General features: G+C 53.5%; 1 protein-coding gene across 1 annotated transcript; it reads left to right on the top strand.

Moving 5' to 3' along the window:
* Window positions 1–16,015: 16,015 nt before the first annotated feature.
* Window positions 16,016–22,016, top strand: LOC107076373 (GTPase IMAP family member 8-like). The gene is made up of 3 exons (XM_069198125.1): window positions 16,016–16,058; window positions 16,571–17,482; window positions 20,015–22,016. Exons 1-3 carry the CDS (start codon window positions 16,016–16,018, stop codon window positions 21,214–21,216), a joined length of 2,157 nt encoding a protein of 718 aa, XP_069054226.1. The 3' UTR covers window positions 21,217–22,016.
* The last annotated feature ends 745 nt before the right edge of the window (window positions 22,017–22,761 follow it).

Raw genomic sequence — 22,761 nt, 5'->3', positions numbered from 1 at the left:
GCCTGCCGCCTGACCTGAGCCCAGCCCCCCGCCTGCACCCTGAACTGAGCCCAACCTCCTGTCTGCCACCTGAACTTAGCCCGGCCCCCCGCCTGCCCCCTGAACTGAGCCCAGCCCCCCGCCTGCCCCCTGAACTGAGCCCGGCCCCCCGCCTGCCCCCTGAACTGAGCCCGGCCCCCCGCCTGCCCCCTGAACTGAGCCCAGCCCCCCGCCTGCCCCCTGAACTGAGCCCAGCCACCCGTCTGCCCCCTGAACTGAGCCCAGCCCCCCGCCTGCCCCCTGAACTGAGCCCGGCCCCCCGCCTGCCACCTGAACTGAGCCCGGCCCCCCGCCTGCCCCCTGAACTGAGCCCAGCCCCCTGCCTGCCCCCTGAACTGAGCCCAGCCCCCCGCCTGCCCCCTGAACTGAGCCCAGCCACCCGTCTGCCCCCTGAACTGAGCCCAGCCCCCCGCCTGCCCCCTGAACTGAGCCCGGCCCCCCGCCTGCCCCCTGAACTGAGCCCAGCCACCCGTCTGCCCCCCGCCTGCCCCCTGACCTGAGCCCAGCCCCCCGCCTGCCCCCTGAACTGAGCCCAGCCCCCCGCCTGCCCCCTGAACTGAGCCCGGCCCCCCGCCTGCCCCCTGAACTGAGCCCAGCCCCCCGCCTGCCCCCTGAACTGAGCCCGGCCCCCCGCCTGCCCCCTGAACTGAGCCCGGCCCTCCGCCTGCCCCCTGAACTGAGCCCAGCACCCCGCCTGCCCCCTTAACTGAGCCCAGCACACCGCCTGCCCCCTGAACTGAGCCCAGCCCCCCACCTGCCCCCTGAACTGAGCCCAGCCCCCCGCCTGCCCCCTGAACTGAGCCCAGCACACCGCCTGCCCCCTGAACTGAGCAGAGCCCCCCGCCTGCCCCCTGAACTGAGCCCAGCCCCCCGCCTGCCCCCTGAACTGAGCCCAGCCCCCCACCTGCCCCCTGAACTGAGCCCAGCCCCCCGCCTGCCCCCTGAACTGAGCCCGGCCCCCCGCCTGCCCCCTGAACTGAGCCCAGCACACCGCCTGCCCCCTGAACTGAGCCCAGCCACCCGCCTGCCCCCTGAACTGAGCCCAGCACACCGCCTGCCCCCTGACCTGAGCCCAGCCCCCCCATGCCCCCTGAACTGAGCCCGGCCCCCCGCCTGCCCCCTGAACTGAGCCCGGCCCCCCGTCTGCCCCCTGACCTGAGCCCAGCCCCCCACCTGCCCCCTGAACTGAGCCCAACCCCCCGCCTGCCCCCTGAACTGAGCCTGGTCCCCCAGCCTGCCGCCTGACCTGAGCCCAGCCCCCCGCCTGCACCCTGAACTGAGCCCAACCTCCTGTCTGCCACCTGAACTTAGCCCGGCCCCCCGCCTGCCCCCTGAACTGAGCCCGGCCCCCCGCCTGCCCCCTGAACTGAGCCCGGCCCCCCGCCTGCCCCCTGAACTGAGCCCAGCCCCCCGCCTGCCCCCTGAACTGAGCCCAACCTCCTGTCTGCCACCTGAACTGAGCCCGGCCCCCCGCCTGCCACCTGAACTGAGCCCGGCCCCCCACCTGCCCCCTGAACTGAGCCCAGCCCCCCGCCTGCCCCCTGAACTGAGCCCAGCCCCCCGCCTGCCCCCTGAACTGAGCCCAGCCACCCGTCTGCCCCCTGAACTGAGCCCAGCCCCCCGCCTGCCCCCTGAACTGAGCCCGGCCCCCCGCCTGCCACCTGAACTGAGCCCAGCCCCCCGCCTGCCCCCTGAACTGAGCCCGGCCCCCCGTCTGCCCCCCGCCTGCCCCCTGAACTGACCCCAGCCCCCCGCCTGCCCCCTGAACTGAGCCCAGCCCCCCGCCTGCCCCCTGAACTGAGCCCGGCCCCCCGCCTGCCACCTGAACTGAGCCCAGCCCCCCGCCTGCCCCCTGAACTGAGCCCGGCCCCCGTCTGCCCCCCGCCTGCCCCCTGAACTGAGCCCGGCCCCCCGCCTGCCCCCTGAACTGAGCCCAGCCCCCTGCCTGCCCCCTGAACTGAGCCCAGCCCCCCGCCTGCCCCCTGAACTGAGCCCAGCCGCAGTTTCTCCAGCAGCATGTCCACCATCGCCCCTCCCCCCTGCACCCTGCCCCCCCTCACCAGGGGCAGTTTCTCCAGCAGCATGTCCACCATCGCCCCTCCCCCCTGCCCCCTGCTCCCCCTCACCAGGGGCAGTTTCTCCAGCAGCATGTCCACCATCGCCCCCTCCTTGTACTGCTTGAAGGCCTCGGCCTTCTTGGCCATCTGCTCCGCCTCGGCTCTGCCCTTTGTCTCCACTGCAAAGGCCTCGGTGTCGCCCTTGATCTGAGAGAGAGGAGGCACAGCGGGGCATGAGAGACAGGAGGCACAGCGCGGTGGGAGAGACAGGAGGCACAGCGCGGGCGGGAGAGAGAGGAGAGACCGACAGACGTGAGAGAGGAGAGACATGGGAGACAGAGACAAGGGAGAGGAGGCACAGGGGTGTGAGAGGAGGCACAGCAGGGTGCGAGAGAGGAGAGAGACAGGAGACACGAGAGTATGAGACAGAAAAAGAGGAGATCAGAGACTCACCCTGATGGACTCTGCTTCGGCCTCTGCCTGCATGATGAGCTGGAGCCTGGAGAGGGAGACAGGAGAGAGAGAGGAGAGAGACAGGAGAGGGACAGGGAGAGGAGAAGAGGAGAGAGATCAGCTGTCACAGCTCCTCGGACACAGAACTGGACGACTCTCCTGTCGATAGACTGACACTCGTCCTCTGTCCACTGAGTCTGCACCCAGGTCAACCCTGAGGGGTCTGAGTGGGTCTCACACAGGAAGTGATACCCAGCCCAGGGGTCACTCACTCACACACACACAGGAAGTGATTCCCAGCCCAGGGGTCTCACACAGGAAGGGATACCCAGCCCAGGGGTCTCACACACAAACACACAGGAAGTGATACCCAGCCCAGGGGCCACACACACACACAGGAAGTGATACCAGCCCAGGGGTCACACACACACACAGGAAGTGATTCCCAGCCCAGGGGTCTCACACAGGAAGTGATACCTGCCCAGGGGTCACACACACACACACACAGAAAGTGATACCCAGCCCAGGGGCCACACACACACACAGGAAGTGATTCCCAGCCCAGGGGTCTCACACACACACACACACCCTCACCTCTCGGCCTCGGCCAGCTTCACCAGCCGGTACTTCTCGGCCTCGGCAGGCTTCTTGACTGTGGCCTCCAGCTCCCTCTCCTTGCGGACGATCTCCTGCTCCTGCAGCATGATCTGCTGGGCGCGCTCGATCACCTGGACCTGCATCTTCTCCTCCTCGATCCGCTGCTTCGTCTTCGCCACCTGACAGAGGGAGAGAGAGACACTGACTGGACACTCCAGGACATGAACACTGCACTGAGAGAGAGGGGTTCATACAGACACACTGACTGGACACTCCAGTACATGAACACTGCACTGAGAGAGAGAGGGGTTCATACACACACACTGACTGGACACTCCAGTACATGAACACTGCACTGAGAGAGAGAGAGAGAGTTCAATCAAACTTTATTGACAGAAATAAAAACAAAAGTATCAATCAAGGGTCTTAAAACTCCATTTTAAGAATTAAGAGGGAAAAAAAATAAAATAAATAAAAATCATAATTGGAATAAAACTCTTTCATTATTTATGATCCTGCACAGGACATTTCCAAAACACCAAAACTTTTCGAATGTTCTGAGGTCATTATGCGATTTGTAAAACAAAAATTCTAACGATATCCTGCTCTTCACCAACCCTTCGAACATCCTCACCAAGTCTACAGACCCGGAACCAGAGATCTTATTTTTCCGAGTCCTGTAGATGGTGAGTTTGGCCTGGCCCTGCAGAAAATTAGCGAGGAGGGTCTGAGTTTTCCGTTTTTTTGTATGACCTACCCCAAACACGAAAATAACATTGTTGAAGGTCAGGCCAAGGTTGGTGAAGAGCCGGATCAGTACGGCAAACATGGGCGACAGGCGGGGGCAGGCGCTGTAGCAGTGGAACACCGTCTCCCTCTGAGCGCAGAAGGGACAGGCGTCAGACACCGCCGGGTCCAGAACCGACACAAACGAGTTGACCCCAAGGATGGTGCGCAGGACCCTCCATTGCAGATCACCAGCCCTCTTGTTGAGGGGAAATCTGTAGAGGCTACCCCAGGCAGGCCGGACGTCATCCGGCACTCCCAGAAGAGCCCTCCAGGGAATGTCAGGGAGCGCGGACAGCTGGGCCTGGTGCCTAGATGTTACAACTAGTCTGTACAGACATTTCCCCCCAATACCAGCTAGAGACCTCTCCTCTGAGGCAAGGGGCTCAAGGAGAGATCCCGTCGGTCCGGGACTGAGCGCAGGAGACACTAGCAGACCAGGGAAAGGAGGCTGTGTGGTTGGAATGCGATGATCCTCAAACAGACCCTGGATCAGCATCATCTCCTCGAGAGGCAGAGCAGAGCGAAGCTGACTAAGAAACCTGTCTACACACCGCTGTGTGTGTAGTCCCAGCGCGTAGTCCCAGCGCGTCACACGCCCACTCCACGCTGCGCCAGCAGCCCTGATCCACGTCCAGCAGGTGGTGGAGCTGTGTGATGTTGGCGTGGACCAGTCTGCTGGTAAAGTCCAAGGAGCGGCCCGGTTCTATGTCCATTCGTAGATTGTGTATTAATGGTTCCCTGAGTGTCCAGTATAGACTGGGCCTCTCCTCTTCTCTCTGCACGCGCAGATGCCGCCAAGCCTCCAGGAGACTGCGCTGGAAAGGCGGCAGTGGAGACAGGTCAACCCTGCTGGTGTCCATCAGGAAGAGCACACAGTCGAGCCCGAGGTGTCCTGCTCGACGAAGCAGGGTGAAGGTCAGCTCCCTCCAGGACAGCGAGGCCAGGCCGAACAGTAGCTTCTGCACTGCCTGCAAGCGAAAGGCGTCCACCCGGCTCCGGATGTCGATGAGTCCTTGCCCTCCGTCCTCTCTGGGCAGATAGAGGACGCCCCTCCGCAGCCAGTGCAGTCCGTCCCAGAAGAAGTCGAGGAGCGTGGCCTGCAGCTCCTCAACCAGTCCGGCTGGTGGCTCCAGGCACACCAGGCGATGCCACAACATCGAAGCCACCAGGGTGTTGACAATCAGAACCCGGCCTCTGTAGGAGATCTGGGGGAGCAGCCAGCGCCAGCGGTCCAGACGACCTTTCACTTTTTCAAGGAGCCCCTCCCAGTTCTTTTTCACGCTGGCCTCATCCCCCAGGTGCACCCACAGGTATTTGAGTCCCCCTCTGGTCCAGCTGAGCCTCTCTGGCAAGACTGGGGGACCCATCTCGCTCCACTCCCTCAGGAGTAGGGCGCTACTCTTGGCCAAGTTTTATTTGGCTGATGATAGCCGCTGGAAATCATTCAAAGTTGTCTGTAGCGCCCTGACATCCTGTTCTCCTCTGACCACGACCATGATGTCATCAGCGTACGCCGAGATTTTAACAGTGGAATTGGGGCAGCCCGGGATGGACAGGCCCCTGATGACCCGGCGCAGCTGATGTAGCAGAGGCTCAATGGCAAGGGAGTAGAGCATTCCTGAGAGTGCACAGCCCTGCCCCTCCGCACAGGCCGCACAGGCCCCCTCCGCACAGCCCTGCCTGACTCCCCTCCGCACTGGAAACAGGAAACACTGGAAACTCAGCCCTCGGTTGGGTATTAAAGGCACTGCGGGACCTCACTGATGGCACAACGACTGTGCAGACAGTGAGGCAATGGTCCGACAGGCCCACTGGACAAATGGAGCACTGCTTGACGATGCTGTAATGATGTTTACGGCAGTAGAATCGGTATAGCCTGGCCAGAGAGAGGGTATTCCCCCTGACCTGGGCCCAGGTGTACTGCCTCGTGTCCCCATGACATCTCCTCCAGATGTCAGTGAGGTCAGACTTGACGAGGATCCTGCGCAGCTCCCTGGCCGACGGGCCATGTGGCTCTGCGTGATTCCTGTCCAGTGTGCTGCTCTCTGTGCAGTTGAAATCCCCCCCAGGAAGACCAGCTCTTCAGGCTGGCAGGTCGCCAGTGCAGTCTCAAGCGCCCTGAAGAGGGTGACCCTCTCCCCGCCGTCGGTGGGTGCGTAAACGTTAATAAAAACAAAGGTTTTCTTTCCGATAACTACTCGCACGAGTAGCAGGCGACCCTTCACCACCTCCTGGACGGCGATAGAGAGGGGCTTGAACCCCACAGAGAACAGCACCGCGACCCCCGCGCTCAAAGGGGACCCGTGACTGTACACGATGTCCCCCTGCCACTCCCGCTGCCAGGCGACGATGTTGGAGCTGTCGGTGTGGGTCTCCTGCAGGAAAGTCACCTGCAGGTTCTTTTCTTTGATAATCTCCAACACCGCAGCTCGCTTCAAAGCCCTCCGGCACCCATTGGTGTTCAAACTCCCTATCCTAATGTCGCCCATGTTTGCGGAAAAGAAAAAAAGAAAAAACATAAAACACGAACAGACATGTAGCACGCAGAAGGATAGTGATGTGATGTGAGGGACAGGACTCATTCGTGCTGAGGTGCGTTTCGCGGTCCTGCCTTGATCTTACCTAAAAGGCTCTTCAGGCGCCATCTCTCCTGATCACTGAAGTCATTCGCACCCGAGCCCCTCTTCAGATGGCATATCGCGGAGAGGACAAAGAGCTCGGTGTCAGGAAAAAAGTCCTCGACCACAGTTCCCCTCTTACCTTTAGTCTTCTCTAAGAACTCCCTGCTGCTCTGGAAGCTGTAGCCTCCTCTGCAGCTCTGCTGGGACAAGGAGCCCGAGGCGAGAGAGGAGTCGGTGAAGCTCAGGGTGGCGGCGGCGGTGGCGGTGAGGACACTCCATCGCGTCCTCACTCTCCCGGTGTCGGAGTCACTCGTGGCCCCTGGGCTCCACCGAGCTCTCTGTGCTGCGCTTCTTCTGCACCGCACTCTGCATAGATTTTTTTGTGTGCTTTCTCCGCGGCGTCTTAAAACCATCGTCTATTTTTCCAGATGATAATTCATTTCCTCCCCACACCGTGTCTACAGTTTTCGCTGGCGCTTGATACGCGTTTTCCCCTGTCGGTGTCACTACCTGCTCTCTCTCTCCCTGACTCTCCTGAGCAGCGCTCATCTCTCCGCCAGCGCTCGTCTCTTGCTCTCCGGTGTGGGGGGCTGCGGTGGTCCACTCTTTACTGTCTGTTCTCCTGCTTGGGACGCCACCGGCTCGGGCTCACCTGCTCCCTCCAGCGATCTCCTCTCCTGCACCCCGGCCGTGGGCTCTGACTCACCGCTGCCTCCCTGCGCTGCTCCGCTCCCCACTGCCTGACGCTGTCGGCTAGCCTCCTGTGCGCCCTGGGGCTGAGGCTCCCTGCCCGTCTCTTCCTCCACCTCCGGGCAGTTCTTCACCACATGCCCCTCGCTCCCGCACCTAAAGCACTTCATCAATTCTGAAGTCACGAATACAACGTAGTCACAGCTGTCAATCCGAAATTTAAGGGCCACATTGATCTCTTCTGTGGGGTTTTTTAAGATGACGTGCTTCAGCTGCGGTGCCCTGCAGCCCAGAGGGACCCTCCTGATCGGAGAGACCACCTGTCCGTTCCGAGACAGCTCCCTCTCCAGCAGCTCGTTCCTCATGAACGGAGGCACGTTGGAGAGGGTGATCTTTCGAGCCGGGGCCGCGAGAGGCAGTGATGGTGCCGTCCAGGACGACTCCCTTCTCCACCAGGGTGTTTGCCAGATCGGTATTGCAGGAAAATGACTATACCTCCACTCATGCGGGAAGCGGACCTGATGTTCCTGCAGCCCACGACCTCCCCGACCGCAAGAACGCACCTCTCAAGCGGACAGAACTCCGCAGGGGAGATTTTCACACCATGGCGTCAAGTTAGTTTCTCAAAGGAGAGGTCTGGAGGATCAGAGCCTCCAGAACCGGCCATGATGAGAATATAAACCCCGCTTTTCCCCAAAAAAAGACAGAAAAACACAAAACCAGTGAAGAAACACCGCCACACGATCAAACCCACCGAAGCTCCGCCCACTCATACACTCAGTCTTGTGAGAAACAAAGAGAGAAACAGGTACAAATTCACACTGAACAACAACACATTGGAGCACACATCCAGCTACACATATCTCGGTCTCACCATCAGCTCTTCCGGGAGTTTTGACCTGGCAGTGAAGGCACTGAGGGAGAAGGCACTCAGGGCTTTCTACGCAATAAGAAGGAGGCTCTTCAACATCAACCCACCAACAAGAATCTGGCTCCAAATATTTGAAAGTGTAATCCAACCCATTGCCCTATACGGCAGTGAAGTGTGGGGTCCCCTCACAGACCAGGATTACACCCAATGGGACAAACACCCCACAGAAACTGTTGAAACATCCTCCGTGTGCAGAGAAAAACTCCTAACAACGGGTGCAGGGCCGAATTAGGCCAGGACCCACTATTGATAAACATCCAGAAAATAATATTAAAGTATTGGCTACACCTAAAAAACAGCGACCAAAATTCCTACCACCACAAAGCCCTGCTGAGCCCAAAGCAGAGCCCCCTGAGCCAGCTGGTCCTGAGGCTCACTAACCTGAGCCACACCGACACTAACCAGCCTCAGGACAGCACTGCTAGAGCACCACAACCCAGACTCAAGCACATCACTGCACAGATCAAACAGCAATATCTCACACACTGGCACACACACACAAACACAACATAAACTGGAATGCTACAGAACCCTAAACAGACAATACACACTAGCTGAATATTTGACCAAAATAAAAAATAACAAACAGAAACAGACCCTGACAAAGTACAGGCTCAGTGACCACAACCTGGCCATAGAAACTGGGCGACACAGGCAGACCTGGCTGTCCAGAGAGGACAGGCTGTGCTCCCACTGCCAGCGGGGAGAAATAGAGACAGAGGTGCACTTCCTACTGCACTGTGGCAGATACTCTGGGATTAGAGAAACATTCTTCCCGAAATTCAGAAATCTAATCCCAGAGTTCCCACACCTGCCAGAATCACAACGGGTCCCAATCCTACTGGGAGAGGGAGGAGGGAACTCAGTTGATCTGGCAGCCCAGTGTGTGATCTCCTGTCACAGCCTGAGGAACAGTGAGTCTGTCTCCCAATAATGCTCCAGCCGCCTACAGTATATGTCAATATTTTATAATATGTCTTTGTTGTAAATGTCTGTAGATTTTATTTTACTTCTATTTTTTGTTTTGTTCCATGTTAATTTTATTATTTTTATCTGCTTTGGCAACACTGATTGTACCCATCGGTCATGCTAATAAAGCACCTTGAATTGAGTTGAGAGAGTGAGAGAGAGAGAGCGAGAGACCTGAGAGAGAGAGGGGTTCATAGAGACACTGTGGGATAGTACTGTGTTTAGCGTGTTGTCACAGTGGGACAGTACTGTGATCAAAGTGGGGCGCTAGTGTTCAGTGAGAAATCACAGTGGCACAGGACTGTGTTCAGTGTGTGATCACAGTAGGACAGTAGTGTGTTCGGAGTGTAATAATAGTTGGACAGAACTGTGTTCAGTGAGTAATCACAGTGGCATAGTAGTGTTTTTAGTGTGGCATCTGAGAGGCACAGTTCTGTGTTCAGTGTGTCATCAGAGTGGTACAGTAGTGTGTTCACTGTGTAATAACAGTGGTACAGTAGTGTGTTCACTGTGTAATAACAGTGGGACAGTACAGTGTTCACTGTGTGATCCCAGTGGCACAGTACAGTGTTCACTGTGTGATCCCAGTGGCACAGTACAGTGTTCACTGTGTGATCAGAGTGGTACAGTAGTGTGTTCAGTGTGTGATCAGTGGGGCACAGTACTGTGTTCAGTGTGTCAACTAAATGGGACAGTACTGTGTTCAGTGTGTGATCAAAGTGGCACAGGAGTGTGTTCAGTGAGTAATCACAGTGGTATAGTAGTGTTCACTGTGTGATCCCAGTGGCACAGTACTGTGTTCGGTGTGTGATCAGAGTGGGACAGTAGTGTGTTCGGTGTGGGACGCTAGTGTTCACTGTGTGATCACAGTGGCACAGTACAGTGTTCACTGTGTGATCACAGTGGCACAGTACAGTGTTCAGTGTGTGATCAGAGTGGTACAGTAGTGTGTTCAGTGAGTTATCATAATGGGACAATACAGTGCTCATAGTGTGATCACAGTGGCACAGTAGTGTATTCAGTGTGTGATCACAGTGGGACAGTAGTGTGTTCAGTGTGTCAACTAAGTGGGGACAGTACTGTGTTCAGTGTATGATCACAGTGGCACAGTACTGTGTTCAGTGTGTGATCACAGTGGTACAGTACTGTGTTCAGTGTGTGATCAGTGGCACAGTAGTGTGTTTAGTGTGTGATCATAGAGGGGCGCTAGTGTTCAGTGAGAAATAATAAATAATAAAGTAAATAATAAGAACGTAACGTGGTTTTCGGCACGTCTACCTAGGCTGCAGCTACTCCTGCATTATGTTTCATGTAAAAGCAAAATCTTTAAATGCAAATAACAAAAACTAGACACAACCGCAGTCCATACGAGGCCCCCTGCTACACTTTCACTGTTAATTCATTAAAGCCCATATTATCTGTGCTTTCCCTCACGATAAACAACTGCACCTGAATTGACACATCTCTTCTTGCTGAGTCCTTTGCACAACAAACGAAATTTCTCACCGGTCAGAGACAACAATTCTAGTGGAGCATATCCTGTCTTTGACAGGACTTGTAGTGTTTTTAGAGAAACCAACAAGGTCAGTTCTATTTCTTGTGTTTATCACCGTCGGAAATTACTCTCCAGTCAGCTGATTTGTACACCGTGTGTGCAGTTCTTGTGTGAAGGAGATTGTTACTAGTATTAGTAGTATTAGTGTTAGGGCGTCATCCAGTTGGGGCTGACACCCTGACCCTGACCTCTCTCTCTCTCCCCCAGGTGCAGAACTCCTGCTGCTGGTGGCCGCGCTGTGTCTCCAGATCTACGTCTCCGAGGAGCTCAGGTCCGAACTGGCGCTGCCCGCCGCCAGCTTTCCCCCTGAGGGGCAGGGGCAGGGAGGGCGGGGGAGGAAGAGGGGGCGGTGGCCGAAGTGACGAAGACCGGGGAGGTGCTGCTCCTGGTCGGCGTCTCTCAGTACCTCAGCAGCAGCTCCGACCTGTGACCTGTGACCTGTAACCCCCCCCGCCCCCCTTCTGGGTGGAGTCCGACCGTGACGGGAGAGGCCCTCGAGTCCGGTCCGATACCGATACCCATACCGGCCAGCCGGACCCGAACCCGAGCTCGGACCCGGACCGCTGCAGCCTGGAGAGGGGAGTCCGGGACTCGTGGGCGGAGACGCCTGTGGCACCTTATCGCTCTGTTTGTTTATTGATTGATTTCCTGCGTGGCTTATTTATCTATCTATCTTATTGACGGAGAGACTCGTGTGTCTTATTGATGGAGAGTATTTCAGTGAGAGCGGAGGTGGTGCTACTCTTCCTTCAGCGTGAGGAGCTGGAACGGTTCTCCATGATTTTCGATCGGTTGATTCCTGTTGCTCTCTTGTGTGGGAATGGCAATGTTTCTGCGTCACTCAAGCAGACTCCCACGTGGGGGGGGGGGACAGTTTTTCCTCTGAAACCGACTGAGTTTCCTAAGTCTTTATTTCAACAGCAGAGATGCCCCCCAAAAACATGCTTTAAAAAAAAAGAGAATTTATTTCAATAAAAAAGCGAATTTGACCTTAAAAGCAGGACAGGAGGGAGTATTTCACCACAGTAACGCCCAGAGGACTAAGACAGACCGCCCCTTGGTCCGAAATCCCCAGACCCCACCGGATCGCTCTCCTTTCTCCACCTGGCCGTGGCACTCTTCCAATTTTGTAAACAACTGGTTTTGGGGCGATTTAACCCGTAAAACTTATTATTGAACTATTTACTTAAAAAGACCTGGGAGAACAACCAACATCCCAATATTGACAACAGCTTAACATGATTTTTATTAAATGGTCAGGACTTGCAATCTTAAAGCTAGGAGATTTAACCAGATTTAACCAGCCCTGGAGTTTATAGCCCTGGAGTTTATAGTATAAGCCTTCATTCAATAGGATAACCATCTCTGAAAATAAATGGAAATAAAATTAGGTGGTGGTGCTACTCTTCCTTCACCGTGAGGAACTGGAACTGGAACGGTTCTCCATAATCGACACCAGCCCCTGGGAGCCGATTCTCCATAATCGATTCTCCATAATCTCCATAATCGATCGGTCGATGACAGCGATTGAAATGATCCCGGGGTGGGAGGGGAACGACGCGTGTTTCACTCCCTTCTCCCACCCCCACAAAAACAACACCACCCACGCTCCCCGGTGAGAGACGGAGCCCTGGACTTCCGATTCCTGTTGCTCTCTTGTGTGGGAATGGCAGGCGAGCCCCAGGCGTGGACGTGTTTCTGCGTCGCTCAAGCAGACTCCCGCGGACACGCCTGTGAGGTCGCGGGTCGTCTTCATTTTTAACCTTCTTGCATTCATCGTGAGTGGGGGAGGGGAGGAGGGCGGTTTCTCCTCTGAAACCTGTGAACCTGTATGTCCTGTGAACAGATGAATAAAAAAGGAGAAGCAGCGGTGTGGTTTGTGTTTGTTCTGGGGAGGGATTGACGCTGCAGAAGAGCCGACTGAGAGTCTGCGTTGGAGGAGCCGGTGGAAGAGAGGAGATTGTCCTCAAACTGTACTCGTCCCCAGACCGTCACGGGCTCTGGGGGGGCAGCTCAGACAAGGGGGGAGGGGAGGGGAGGTCGGGGTCAATCTGCGCTCAGGCATCTGTGGTTATCTGCGGGGGTCTGTACACAGAGAGGGGTAGGGGTGGGGAACAAGCTGCCCAGGCGTGTTGTTGAAGCTGAGACCCTGGCTTCTCTCCAGACACAGCTGGGTGAGCTCCTCCAGTCAGGACAGGAGGCTCTACTGTACACAGAGAGGGGTGGGAGGGGGGAACAAGCTGATACCCTGGCTTCTCTCCAGACACAGCTGGGTGAGCTCCTCCAGTCAGGACAGGAGGCTCTACTGTACACAGAGAGGGGTGGGAGGGGGGAACAAGCTGATACCCTGGCTTCTCTCCAGACACAGCTGGGTGAGCTCCTCCAGTCAGGACAGGGAGCTCTACTGTACACAGAGAGGGGTGGGAGGGGGGAACAAGCTGATACCCTGGCTTCTCTCCAGACACAGCTGGGTGAGCTCCTCCAGTCAGGACAGGGAGCTCTACTGTACACAGAGAGGGGTGGGAGGGGGGAACAAGCTGATACCCTGGCTTCTCTCCAGACACAGCTGGGTGAGCTCCTCCAGTCAGGACAGGGAGCTCTACTGTACACAGAGAGGGGTGGGAGAGGGGAAGAAGCCGATACCATGGCTTCTCTCCAGACACAGCTGGGGGAGGGGTGAACAAGCCGATGAGCTGCTCAGGTCCGTTATCTACTGTCTGCTCTCCTGCTCTCTCTGGTCCTCTGTTTCCCCGATCTGTCTCTCTCCTGAAGCAGTTCAGCTCTGGCCTCTGACTTCTGGTGCCTTGTCTCCCCCTGGCGGGTACAGCGCAGTACTGCAGCGCCTCATTGACTTCATAGATCCAGACGGGTGTGGACCCCAGTGTCCCGACCGCTGGTCAGTACAGATCAGGACACTGTGTGTGAGAGTAGGGGTGTGGACCCCAGTGTCCCGACTGCTGGTCAGTACAGATCCAGGACACTGTGTGTGAGAGTGGGGGTGTGACCCCAGTGTCCCGACTGCTGGTCAGTACAGATCCAGGACACTGTGTGTGAGAGTAGGGGTGTGGACCCCAGTGTACAAGGATGCTGGTAAGAGTTGATCTGGGTATTCTGGTGTTTTATTTTGCTCTTACTGATGAACCTGTTCAGTTGGTGATTAACTTTATGAATCCACTAGGTGGCGCCAGAGCAGCGTCACAGTGAGGACAGGAAACCCACCACCTCACATCAGCAGGAAGAGAAGGAGAGAGAGAGATGGCAGCGTGTAGGAGCTCAGCGCTCAGCCTTGGTGAGTTTTCTCTTGTTCTGCCTGTCAGAGTGTCAGTAAGGGAGTCACTGAGGGTCTCTTCTCTGTCACAGAGCACAGCAGCAGCTGGAGAAGTGTCTTAGTGTCTCCTGAGAGTGTGTTCGGTCTGTCAGACACACAGGGTCTGAACTAGAAGAGAGAAACAGGAACTGATTTTACTTTCATTTTCAACTGACAGCGATCAGAGATCGGTACTGTAAACTCAAGCTGTTTGGAATTCACTAAATATTTTAATCAGGTGTTTATTTAAGGTAAAATGATTGATGTAAAACCTGACTGTTGGCTGATGGTATTGGATTCACACTGTTAGTATTCATGATGCTCAGACACGCTCAGATATGATTGTTTCCTGTTTGTTGCTCAGAGGCCGTGTTTATTGTACAGCTGATAATACCAGAGAGGAATCAGTACAGATGAACAACAGAGGAATGTATTTGGCCCATAATTAGTAGTGATCCCAGGGTCTCATGCAGCTGTTTCTCCTGTCCTGACTGGGCAGCTTGTTCCCCCCTCCCGCCCATCTCTGTGTACAGTAGAGCTTCCTGTCCTGACTGGAGGAGCTCACCCAGCTGTGTCTGGAGAGAAGCCAGGGTATCAGCTTGTTCCCCTCTCCCACCCCTCTCTGTGTACAGTAGAGCCTCCAACTCCTGATTTTAAGTCTTAGTGTTGCTTTGAGTTTCAGTGTTAATTCTGAGGAGCTCTGAGGTGTCAATATCTAGCTGGTCTTTAATGATGACTGACTGTCACTGAGGATGTTGAATATTTTGTATATATATATGGTTCACTATCTTCACCCTGTCAGTGTGGGACACTCCCTTCAGACTAAAGAGACTCAGTTCCTCCAGCTTGTCAGTTTCACTGTTTTTGAACTAACATCATGCTAGTTCTCTTCAGTGTGGATCACAGTAGATAGTTTCTAAGCGGTTTGAAACTATACAACACACAGATTTCCCAGCCAGGTGGCTGAGTCCCAAACATGTGTTTATGAAATGTGACATTTTAGACTCACTACTGAAGAATCAGGATGGACTGAATGATTTTACAGTTTTTTACATGTGTTTTTAAAATAAGGTGGTATAAAGGTTCATACTGAACACAGGAGTCCCATATGTGTCTGAACTGCCACTGGACACTCAGAATGTTAGTGGGACTCTACAGGGCCCTCCAGAAGTATTGGCACCCTTGGTAAAGATGAGCATGGAAGGCGATGGAAAAAATGTCTGTGTTGTTTATCAGATGAGAGATATCTGACCTTTCAGTGAGGTTAAATTATTCTAAGAAAAAAAATCCTGATGAAAAATAAACATGTACTATTGAGAGAACAGTTAAAAATAAAATATATATATTTTATATCAATTGTAAGAATACAGAATAAGAATGTTGTAAGAATACAGTCTGATTACCTAACATTAACAGAACATTTTTGTATACCACAGAGAATACACAGAAAAATAATCTCAATAATCTGTGATTTTCCTATCTCACAGGGCAGTGACAATAGAAAAGATATAGAGAAGTTTTTATCGTAAATTTGAAATGGGATGAAGAGTGAAGATATCTGTGATGAGAACTTTATCATGTAAATAATCTGTGATCTTTCTCTCTGACAGGGGAGGGACAGGCTGATGCCCATGAGGCACCACAGCGTCTCTCAGAGATTGCCTCCTCAGTTGATCTGTTAGTGTCAAAGGCAGCTTTGAAGTCCAGCAGGACAGGAGTGGGTGAAAGAGCCCATCAGCAGATCATTAGAACCCCAGACAAGAGCTGTTTCTGTACATCAGTCTGAAAGACTCGTCACAGCTTGTCTGCAGATCAGTGAGTCTGACTGAACAGCAGCAGCCTGTTGTAGAATCTGTGTCAAACAGGGTGAGATGGAGAATTACTGAACAGCCTGGAGTCTGAATTCTGCTTTGTTAACAAAGTGGTCAAGACTGCAGGTCTCAGGGTTGAAGGGACAGTTCCTGACCCACAGACACTGAATCACTGCAGCTCAGCCCAGCAGTGGGGATGTGGTACCAGGAACATGAGGTGGAGTTTATTCCACTGACAGGTGCTGAGAATTATTAAGCCTGTTTCTCTCTTGTCATCTTCTGATAAAGACACAGTGGACTCTGACTCTGGGTGTGGTCAGTTTCAGAGTGAAATACCAGCAGGATGATTGCACTGGACTGCACTCTCCTAGAGTGCTGTTCTTCACTGGAGTGAAGAGATTATCTCTCCTTCTTCAATTAACGTCCTTCTACACTCTGCCCCTGTAACAGTACAGTACTACAGCATGACTGTTGTTGCTTGAGGCCAGTATATAAACACAGACTTTTCAGATGAAACTTGAGTCACTTTGAAAAAATAGATCTGACACAAGGAAAAATCATGAACATCAGGTAAAACTATGTAGTTAGTTGATACTCAAGGTTAATTCCCAGATGTTCATTCTGTAAGTTTCCTTCATAATGACTTTTAAATTTTTGCTTTTGAACAAACTGAACCCTTCTTATATGTGGAGAGGCTCATCTCCTCTCATGTGTCACCTCCCTGATGCTCCTATCTCTCCTCCTGTTGCAGTGAGTGAAGTCGAACCCAGACTCCAGCCCCACCCCTCTGAGCTGAGACTGGTACTGCTGGGCAGGACTGGTGCTGGGAAGAGCGCAGCAGGAAACACCATCCTGGGCTCAGAGGAGTTTGACACTGAGGGAGTAACTGAGGAGTGTGAGAAGAGACAGGGTGAAGTAGCTGGGAGACAGATCACTGTGGTCGACACTCCAGGCTGGGATGAGTGGCTGATGAGGAATGATCCACAGCAGATCAGACAGGAGGTTGTGAAGATTGTGTCTCTGTGTCCCCCAGGACCCCACACTCTCCTCCTGGTGATTAATCTGGACTCAATCACAGACTGGAGATCAGTGAAGGAACATCTGGAGCTTCTCAGTGAGAGAGTGTGGAGACACACAATAGTGCTGTTCACCTGGGGGGACAGACTGAGAGACACAACCATTGAGAGAAGAGGGAAGGAGCTCCAGTGTTTGGTGGAGAAGTGTGGGAACAGGTATCATGTTCTCAACAACAAGAACAGGGCAGACCGCACTCAGGTCACAGAGCTGCTTGAGAAGATAGAGGACTTGGTGGCAGGAAACTATGGGCTGTACTTCACCACTGACATCAAAGAAATAAACACTGAACTGGAGAAATATATCAGACAGAGGGAAGAGCAGAGACAGAGAGAGACAGAGGAGCTGAGACTGAGGTTGGAGGAGAGACAGGGAGAGACAGAGGAGCTGAGACAGAAGTATGAAAGAAGGGAGAGAGAGAGAGAAGAGGAGCTCAGACAGAGGTTGGAGGAGGAGTGGAGCAGGAGAGAAGAGGAGCTGAAGGAGAAGATGAGAAAGACACTGGAGGAAGAGGAGCTGGAGAAAGAGACAGAGGAGCCCAGACTGCCTGTCAAGAGGAGGAACAGTAAAGAACTTGAATCTCCCAACAGTGAGTGTGATTGATGCTGTATTACTGAGTCACTGATCTTACTGCTCATCAGACTGAGAGATTCAAGATTACCTGTAAAGCGCTTTGAGTGGAGTGTCCAGAAAAGCGCTATATAAGTGTAAGCAATTATTATTATTATTAGGTGTCCTGACAGTAGTAGGGTACAGGGTAGGAGGTATTTAGGTGTCCTGACAGAAGTAGGGTACAGGGTAGGAGGTATTTAGGTATTTAGGTGTCCTGACAGTAGTAGGGTACAGGGTAGGAGGTATTTAGGTATTTAGGTGTCCTGACAGTAGTAGGGTACAGGGTAGGAGGTATTGAGGTGTTCTGACAATAGTAGGGTACAGGGTAGGAGGTATTTAGGTATTTAGGTGTCCTGACAGTAGTAGGGTACAGGGTAGGAGGTATTGCCAGCAGCCATATCACCCTGCAACTCACAACTGGTAACCCACTGAAGCTAAGCAGGTGTGAGCCTGGTCAGTACCTGGATGGTAGACCTCCTGGGAAAAACTAAGGTTGCTGCTGGAAGAGGTGTTAGTGGGGCCAGCAGGGGGCGCTCACCCTGTGGTCCACGTGAGTCCTAATGCCCCAGTATAGTGATGGGGACACTATACTGTAAAAAGGTGCCGTCCTTCGGATGAGACGTAAAACCGAGGTCCTGACTCTCTGTGGTCGTTAAAAATCCCAGGGCGTTTCTCGAAAAGAGTAGGGGTGTAACCCCGGCGTCCTGGCCAAATTTCCCATTGGCCTTAACCAATCATGGCCTCCTAATAATCCCCATCTATGAATTGGCTTCATTACTCTCTGCTCTCCTCCCCACTAATAGCTGATGTGTGGTGAGCGTTCTGGCGCACTATGGCAGCCGTCGCATCATCCAGGTGGATGCTGCACATTGGTGGTGGTGGAGGGGAGACCCCATTACCTGTAAAGCGCTTTGAGTGGAGTGTCCAGAAAAGCGCTATATAAGTGTAAGCAATTATTATTATTATAATTATTATTATTGAGGTGTTCTGACAGTAGTAGGGTACAGGGTAGGAGGTATTTAGTCCTCTTCGTAGGTGTCCTGAGAGTGCCAGTGCCCCCTGTCAGTTCAAGGAGGTAACTGCAGGTGTCTGCTGTGGTTGGCTGTTCAGCAGTCTTACTGCCTGGGGCAAGAAGCTGTTCTGACACCTGGTGGTCTTGGTCTGATACTTCAGTACCGTTTTCCAGATGGTAGTAGAGAGAGCAAGTTGTGTTTAGGGTGACTGGGGTCCCTGAGGATGGACCTGGCCTTCTTGAGGCATTAACACAGTAGATATCCTCTGTGTTTAGTAGTGCAGCCGGTAGTGTTCTGAGCCAGTGTCACCACCCTCTGGAGGACCCTGAGCTCGTGGGCGGAGCAGTTACCACACCAGGCAGTGGTGCAGCCGGTTAGGATGCTCTCAGTGGTGCAGCTGTAGAAGCTGGTCAGGATGTGTGAAGGCAGGCTGAACTTCTTCAGTCTGGGGAGAAAGAACAGGCGCTGTCTTGTCTACGGGGTTGGTGTGGTGGGTCCAGGTCTGATCGTCCCGGAGCTTGGTGATGAGCCTTGAGGGTACGATGGTGTTGAATGCTGAGCTGTAATCAACAACAACATTCTCACATACGTTTCTCTCTCGTCCAGGTGTGAGAGGGCAGTGTGTAGACCAGGGGCGATGGCCTCCTCAGTTGATCTGTTAGTGTCAAAGGCAGCTCTGAAGTCCAGCAGGACAGGAGTGGGTGAAAGAGCCCATCAGCAGATCATTAGAACCCCAGACAAGAGCTGTTTCTGTACATCAGTCTGAAGGACTCGTCACAGCTTGTCTGCAGATCAGTGAGTCTGACTGAACAGCAGCAGGCTGTTGTAGAATCTGTGTCAAACAGGGTGAGATGGAGAATTACTGAACATCCTGGAGTCTGAATTCTGCTTTTTAACAAAGTGGTCAAGAATGCTGGTCTCAGGGTTGAAGGGACAGTTCCTGACCCACAGACACTGAATCACTGCAGCTCAGCCCAGCAGTGGGGATGTGGTACCAGGAACATGAGGTGGAGTTTATTCCACTGACAGGTGCTGAGAAGCATTAAGCCTGTTTCTCTCTTGTAATACTCTGATAAAGACACAGTGGACTCTGACTCTGGGTGTGGTCAGTTTCAGAGTGAAATACCAGCAGGATGATTGCACTGGACTGCACACTCTCCTAGAGTCCTGTTCTTCGCTGGAGTGAAGAGATTATCTCTCCTCCTTCAATTAACATCCTTCTACACTCTGCCCCTGTAACAGTACAGTACTACAGCATGACTGTTGTTGCTTGAGACCAGCAAATGAACACAGATTCTTCAGTATCTGAAATGAGTGAAAATCATGAACATCAGGTAAAACTATGTAGTTATCATGATGCCCAGGACTATAAGTTTCTTTTATAATGACTTTTAAGTTTTGTCTCTTGAGCAAACTGAACCCTTCTTGTATGTGGAAAGGCTGGTCTCCTCTTATGTGTAACTTCCCTGATGCTCCTGTCTCTCCTCCTGTTGCAGTGAGTGAAGTCGAACCCAGACTCCAGCCCCGCCCCACTGAGCTGAGACTGGTGCTGCTGGGCAGGACTGGTGCTGGGAAGAGTTCAGCAGGAAACACCATCCTGGGCTCAGAGGAGTTTCCCTCTGAAGCCAGCAGCTCCGCGGTCACTCAGGAGAGCCGGAAGAGGACAGGACAAGTGTCCGGGAGACGGGTGACTATGGTGGACACTCCAGACTGGCTCCACGCCGGACTGTCTGAGGGGGACAGGAGACGGGATGTGGGGCTCTGTGTTAACCTGTCTGCCCCGGGACCCCACGCCTTCCTCCTGGTGACCCCGCTGGGCCGATCCTCAGGGGAGGAGAGGAGGACACTGGAGACAGTCCTGGAGATATTCGGGGAGAGGGCCCTGGGACACACCATGGTCCTGTTCACCCACGGTGATGAGCTGACCAGCAGGACGCTGGAGGAGTCTGTGCACACAGGCAGCAGGGAGCTCCAGTGGCTGGTGGAGAAGTGTGGGAACAGGTATCACGCCCTCAACAACAAGGACAGGAGCAGCACTCAGGTCACAGAGCTGCTGGAGAAGATAGAGGAGCTGGTAGCAGGAAACAAGGGCAGCTACTACAGCACTGAGATGTACCAGGAGGCCCAGAGACAACTGCAGATCCAGAGGGAGAGAGAGGAGGAGAGACTAAGGGAGAAGCACCAGAAGGAGCTGCAGAACTTCCTCCGCAGGATGGAGGAGGAGATCCAGACACGAGAGGAGAAGATCAGAGCGCTGGAGGAGAAGATAGCAGAGCTGGAGGAGAGGCTGAGGGAGGAGAGGGATGAGGGGAGGAGGAGAGAGCTGGAGGAGGAGCTGAGGAGAGAGAGAGGGGAGAGAGAGAGGCTGCAGAGAGAGATGGGGGAGGTGAGAGAGGAGCAGGAGAGGGAGAGGAGAGAGAGAGAGGAGACACACAGAAGGGAGATGGAGGAGCTCAGGCAGCACTATGAGGAAAAGGCCAGAGAGGAGGCAGAGAGACACAGAGAGACTCTCCAGCAGGTCAGTGTGTCGACAACACAGTTCACTCCAGCAGGACAGGAGCACAGGAGCTGCAGGAGGGAGATCGAGGAGCTGAGAGAGACAGTAGAGAGATACAGAGAGACAATAGAGAGACAAAACACAGTGATAGACAGACTCACTGTGTGGCATCAGAGACACACAGGAGATACAGGAGAGTGATTGAGGACCACAAGCAGCACATCGAGAAGAAGGTCACAGAAGATGACTGAGACAAGAGCACACACAGCCCACAGACACACAAGAGCACACACAGCTCGCAGACGCACAAGAGCGCACACAGTAGTCACAACGTAGTCTCACACACAACCTGAAGGCACTCAAGAATACATAACCCTCAGACACAATGAGCAGACACACACAGCCCACAGACAGGAGAGAAAAACAGACAGGAGATCGAGGAGCTGAGAGAGAGCTGAAGACACTGAGACAGGAGCAGGAGAGGGAGAGGAGGAGCTCAGGCAGTGTTATCGGAGTGACAGAGAGACACAGAGACACTGCTGCAGGTCAGTCACTGATCCACACAGTCTTTCCCAGCGGGAGAGGAAGACCGGATACTTCCTGGACACAGAATGAGGACTCTACGCTGAAACACAAAACATCTCCTCGTAAGAGATCTGACTCACTGAAAACCAGCCCTTAGTGTCCCATGTGAAGAAAACTAATTTTAAATAATGTTCTATTTTGATCATGTTTGTATTTTGCTATTCTTTGTGTATCTATAGAAATGTCATGAATACTTTTGGATATAATTCTGACATTGTATATTTGTATGTAACGGAATATATTGTAGCATTTACAGGTTCTTCTCAGGACAAAGGACCAGTGGAGATGCGATAAACGAACCAGGCTTTATTCTTTATCAACCACAGAGTATACACACACATGACGGAACATGTACACATCTTTAGGGTGGTAATTACTTAACGACTTAACAACAAGCTATACAGTACACTTATAAGACACTACTATGACATTATTTACACAGGTAGGGTCAGCCGCTGACCCTCATCGTGCTGACCCTCAGACTCTCCCTGGCCACAACTCCCAGCATGCCCAGCGGTACTATGAGCGCTTCCTCCTCACAACCGGGCGTTACAGTATGTGTATATGTGTTCTTCAACCTCACAACCGGGCGTTGTGTGTGTTACAGTATGTGTATGTGTATATGTATGTGTATATGTGTACTTCATTCTCCGGAGCCCATAATCAAAGAGCAGAACCGGCTCGTCCGGCAACTGGGACTTTATATCTCGCAACGGCGACTTACAATCTCAGAATCACGACTTTATTTCTGGTCATTGGGACTTTATATCTCGTAACGGCGACTTACAATCTCAGAATCACGACTTTATTTCTGGTCATTGGGACTTTATATCCCGCAATTTCGAGTCAGAAAAGTCATAATTTCGAGATCTAAAGCCGAAACGGCGAGAAACCGCGGCGCGTTTTTTTTTCTTTCCACTCCCTGGCGGACACGGCTTCCACAGAGGAGGGAGAGAAATGGACTTTTATGTTTTTATATCGACTTTATTCTCCTGAGCCGATCATCAAAGAGCAAAACTGGCGCCAAAACCCGCTTCCGGCTCGTCCTCCGGATGCCGCTGCGGCGCCGGTTGCTAAGCGACGCTCCGAGCCCGAGCGCTCGAGCTCCTCTCGGGGCGGTTTTATTCCCAGCTGAGGAGCCGCTCCTGTCCTGGAAATCCC

This window comes from Lepisosteus oculatus, chromosome 14 (genome assembly GCF_040954835.1).
Source record: "Lepisosteus oculatus isolate fLepOcu1 chromosome 14, fLepOcu1.hap2, whole genome shotgun sequence".
NCBI classification, from domain to species: Eukaryota; Metazoa; Chordata; class Actinopteri; order Semionotiformes; family Lepisosteidae; genus Lepisosteus; species Lepisosteus oculatus.
This window is presented reverse-complemented; position numbering and strand designations above follow the sequence as displayed.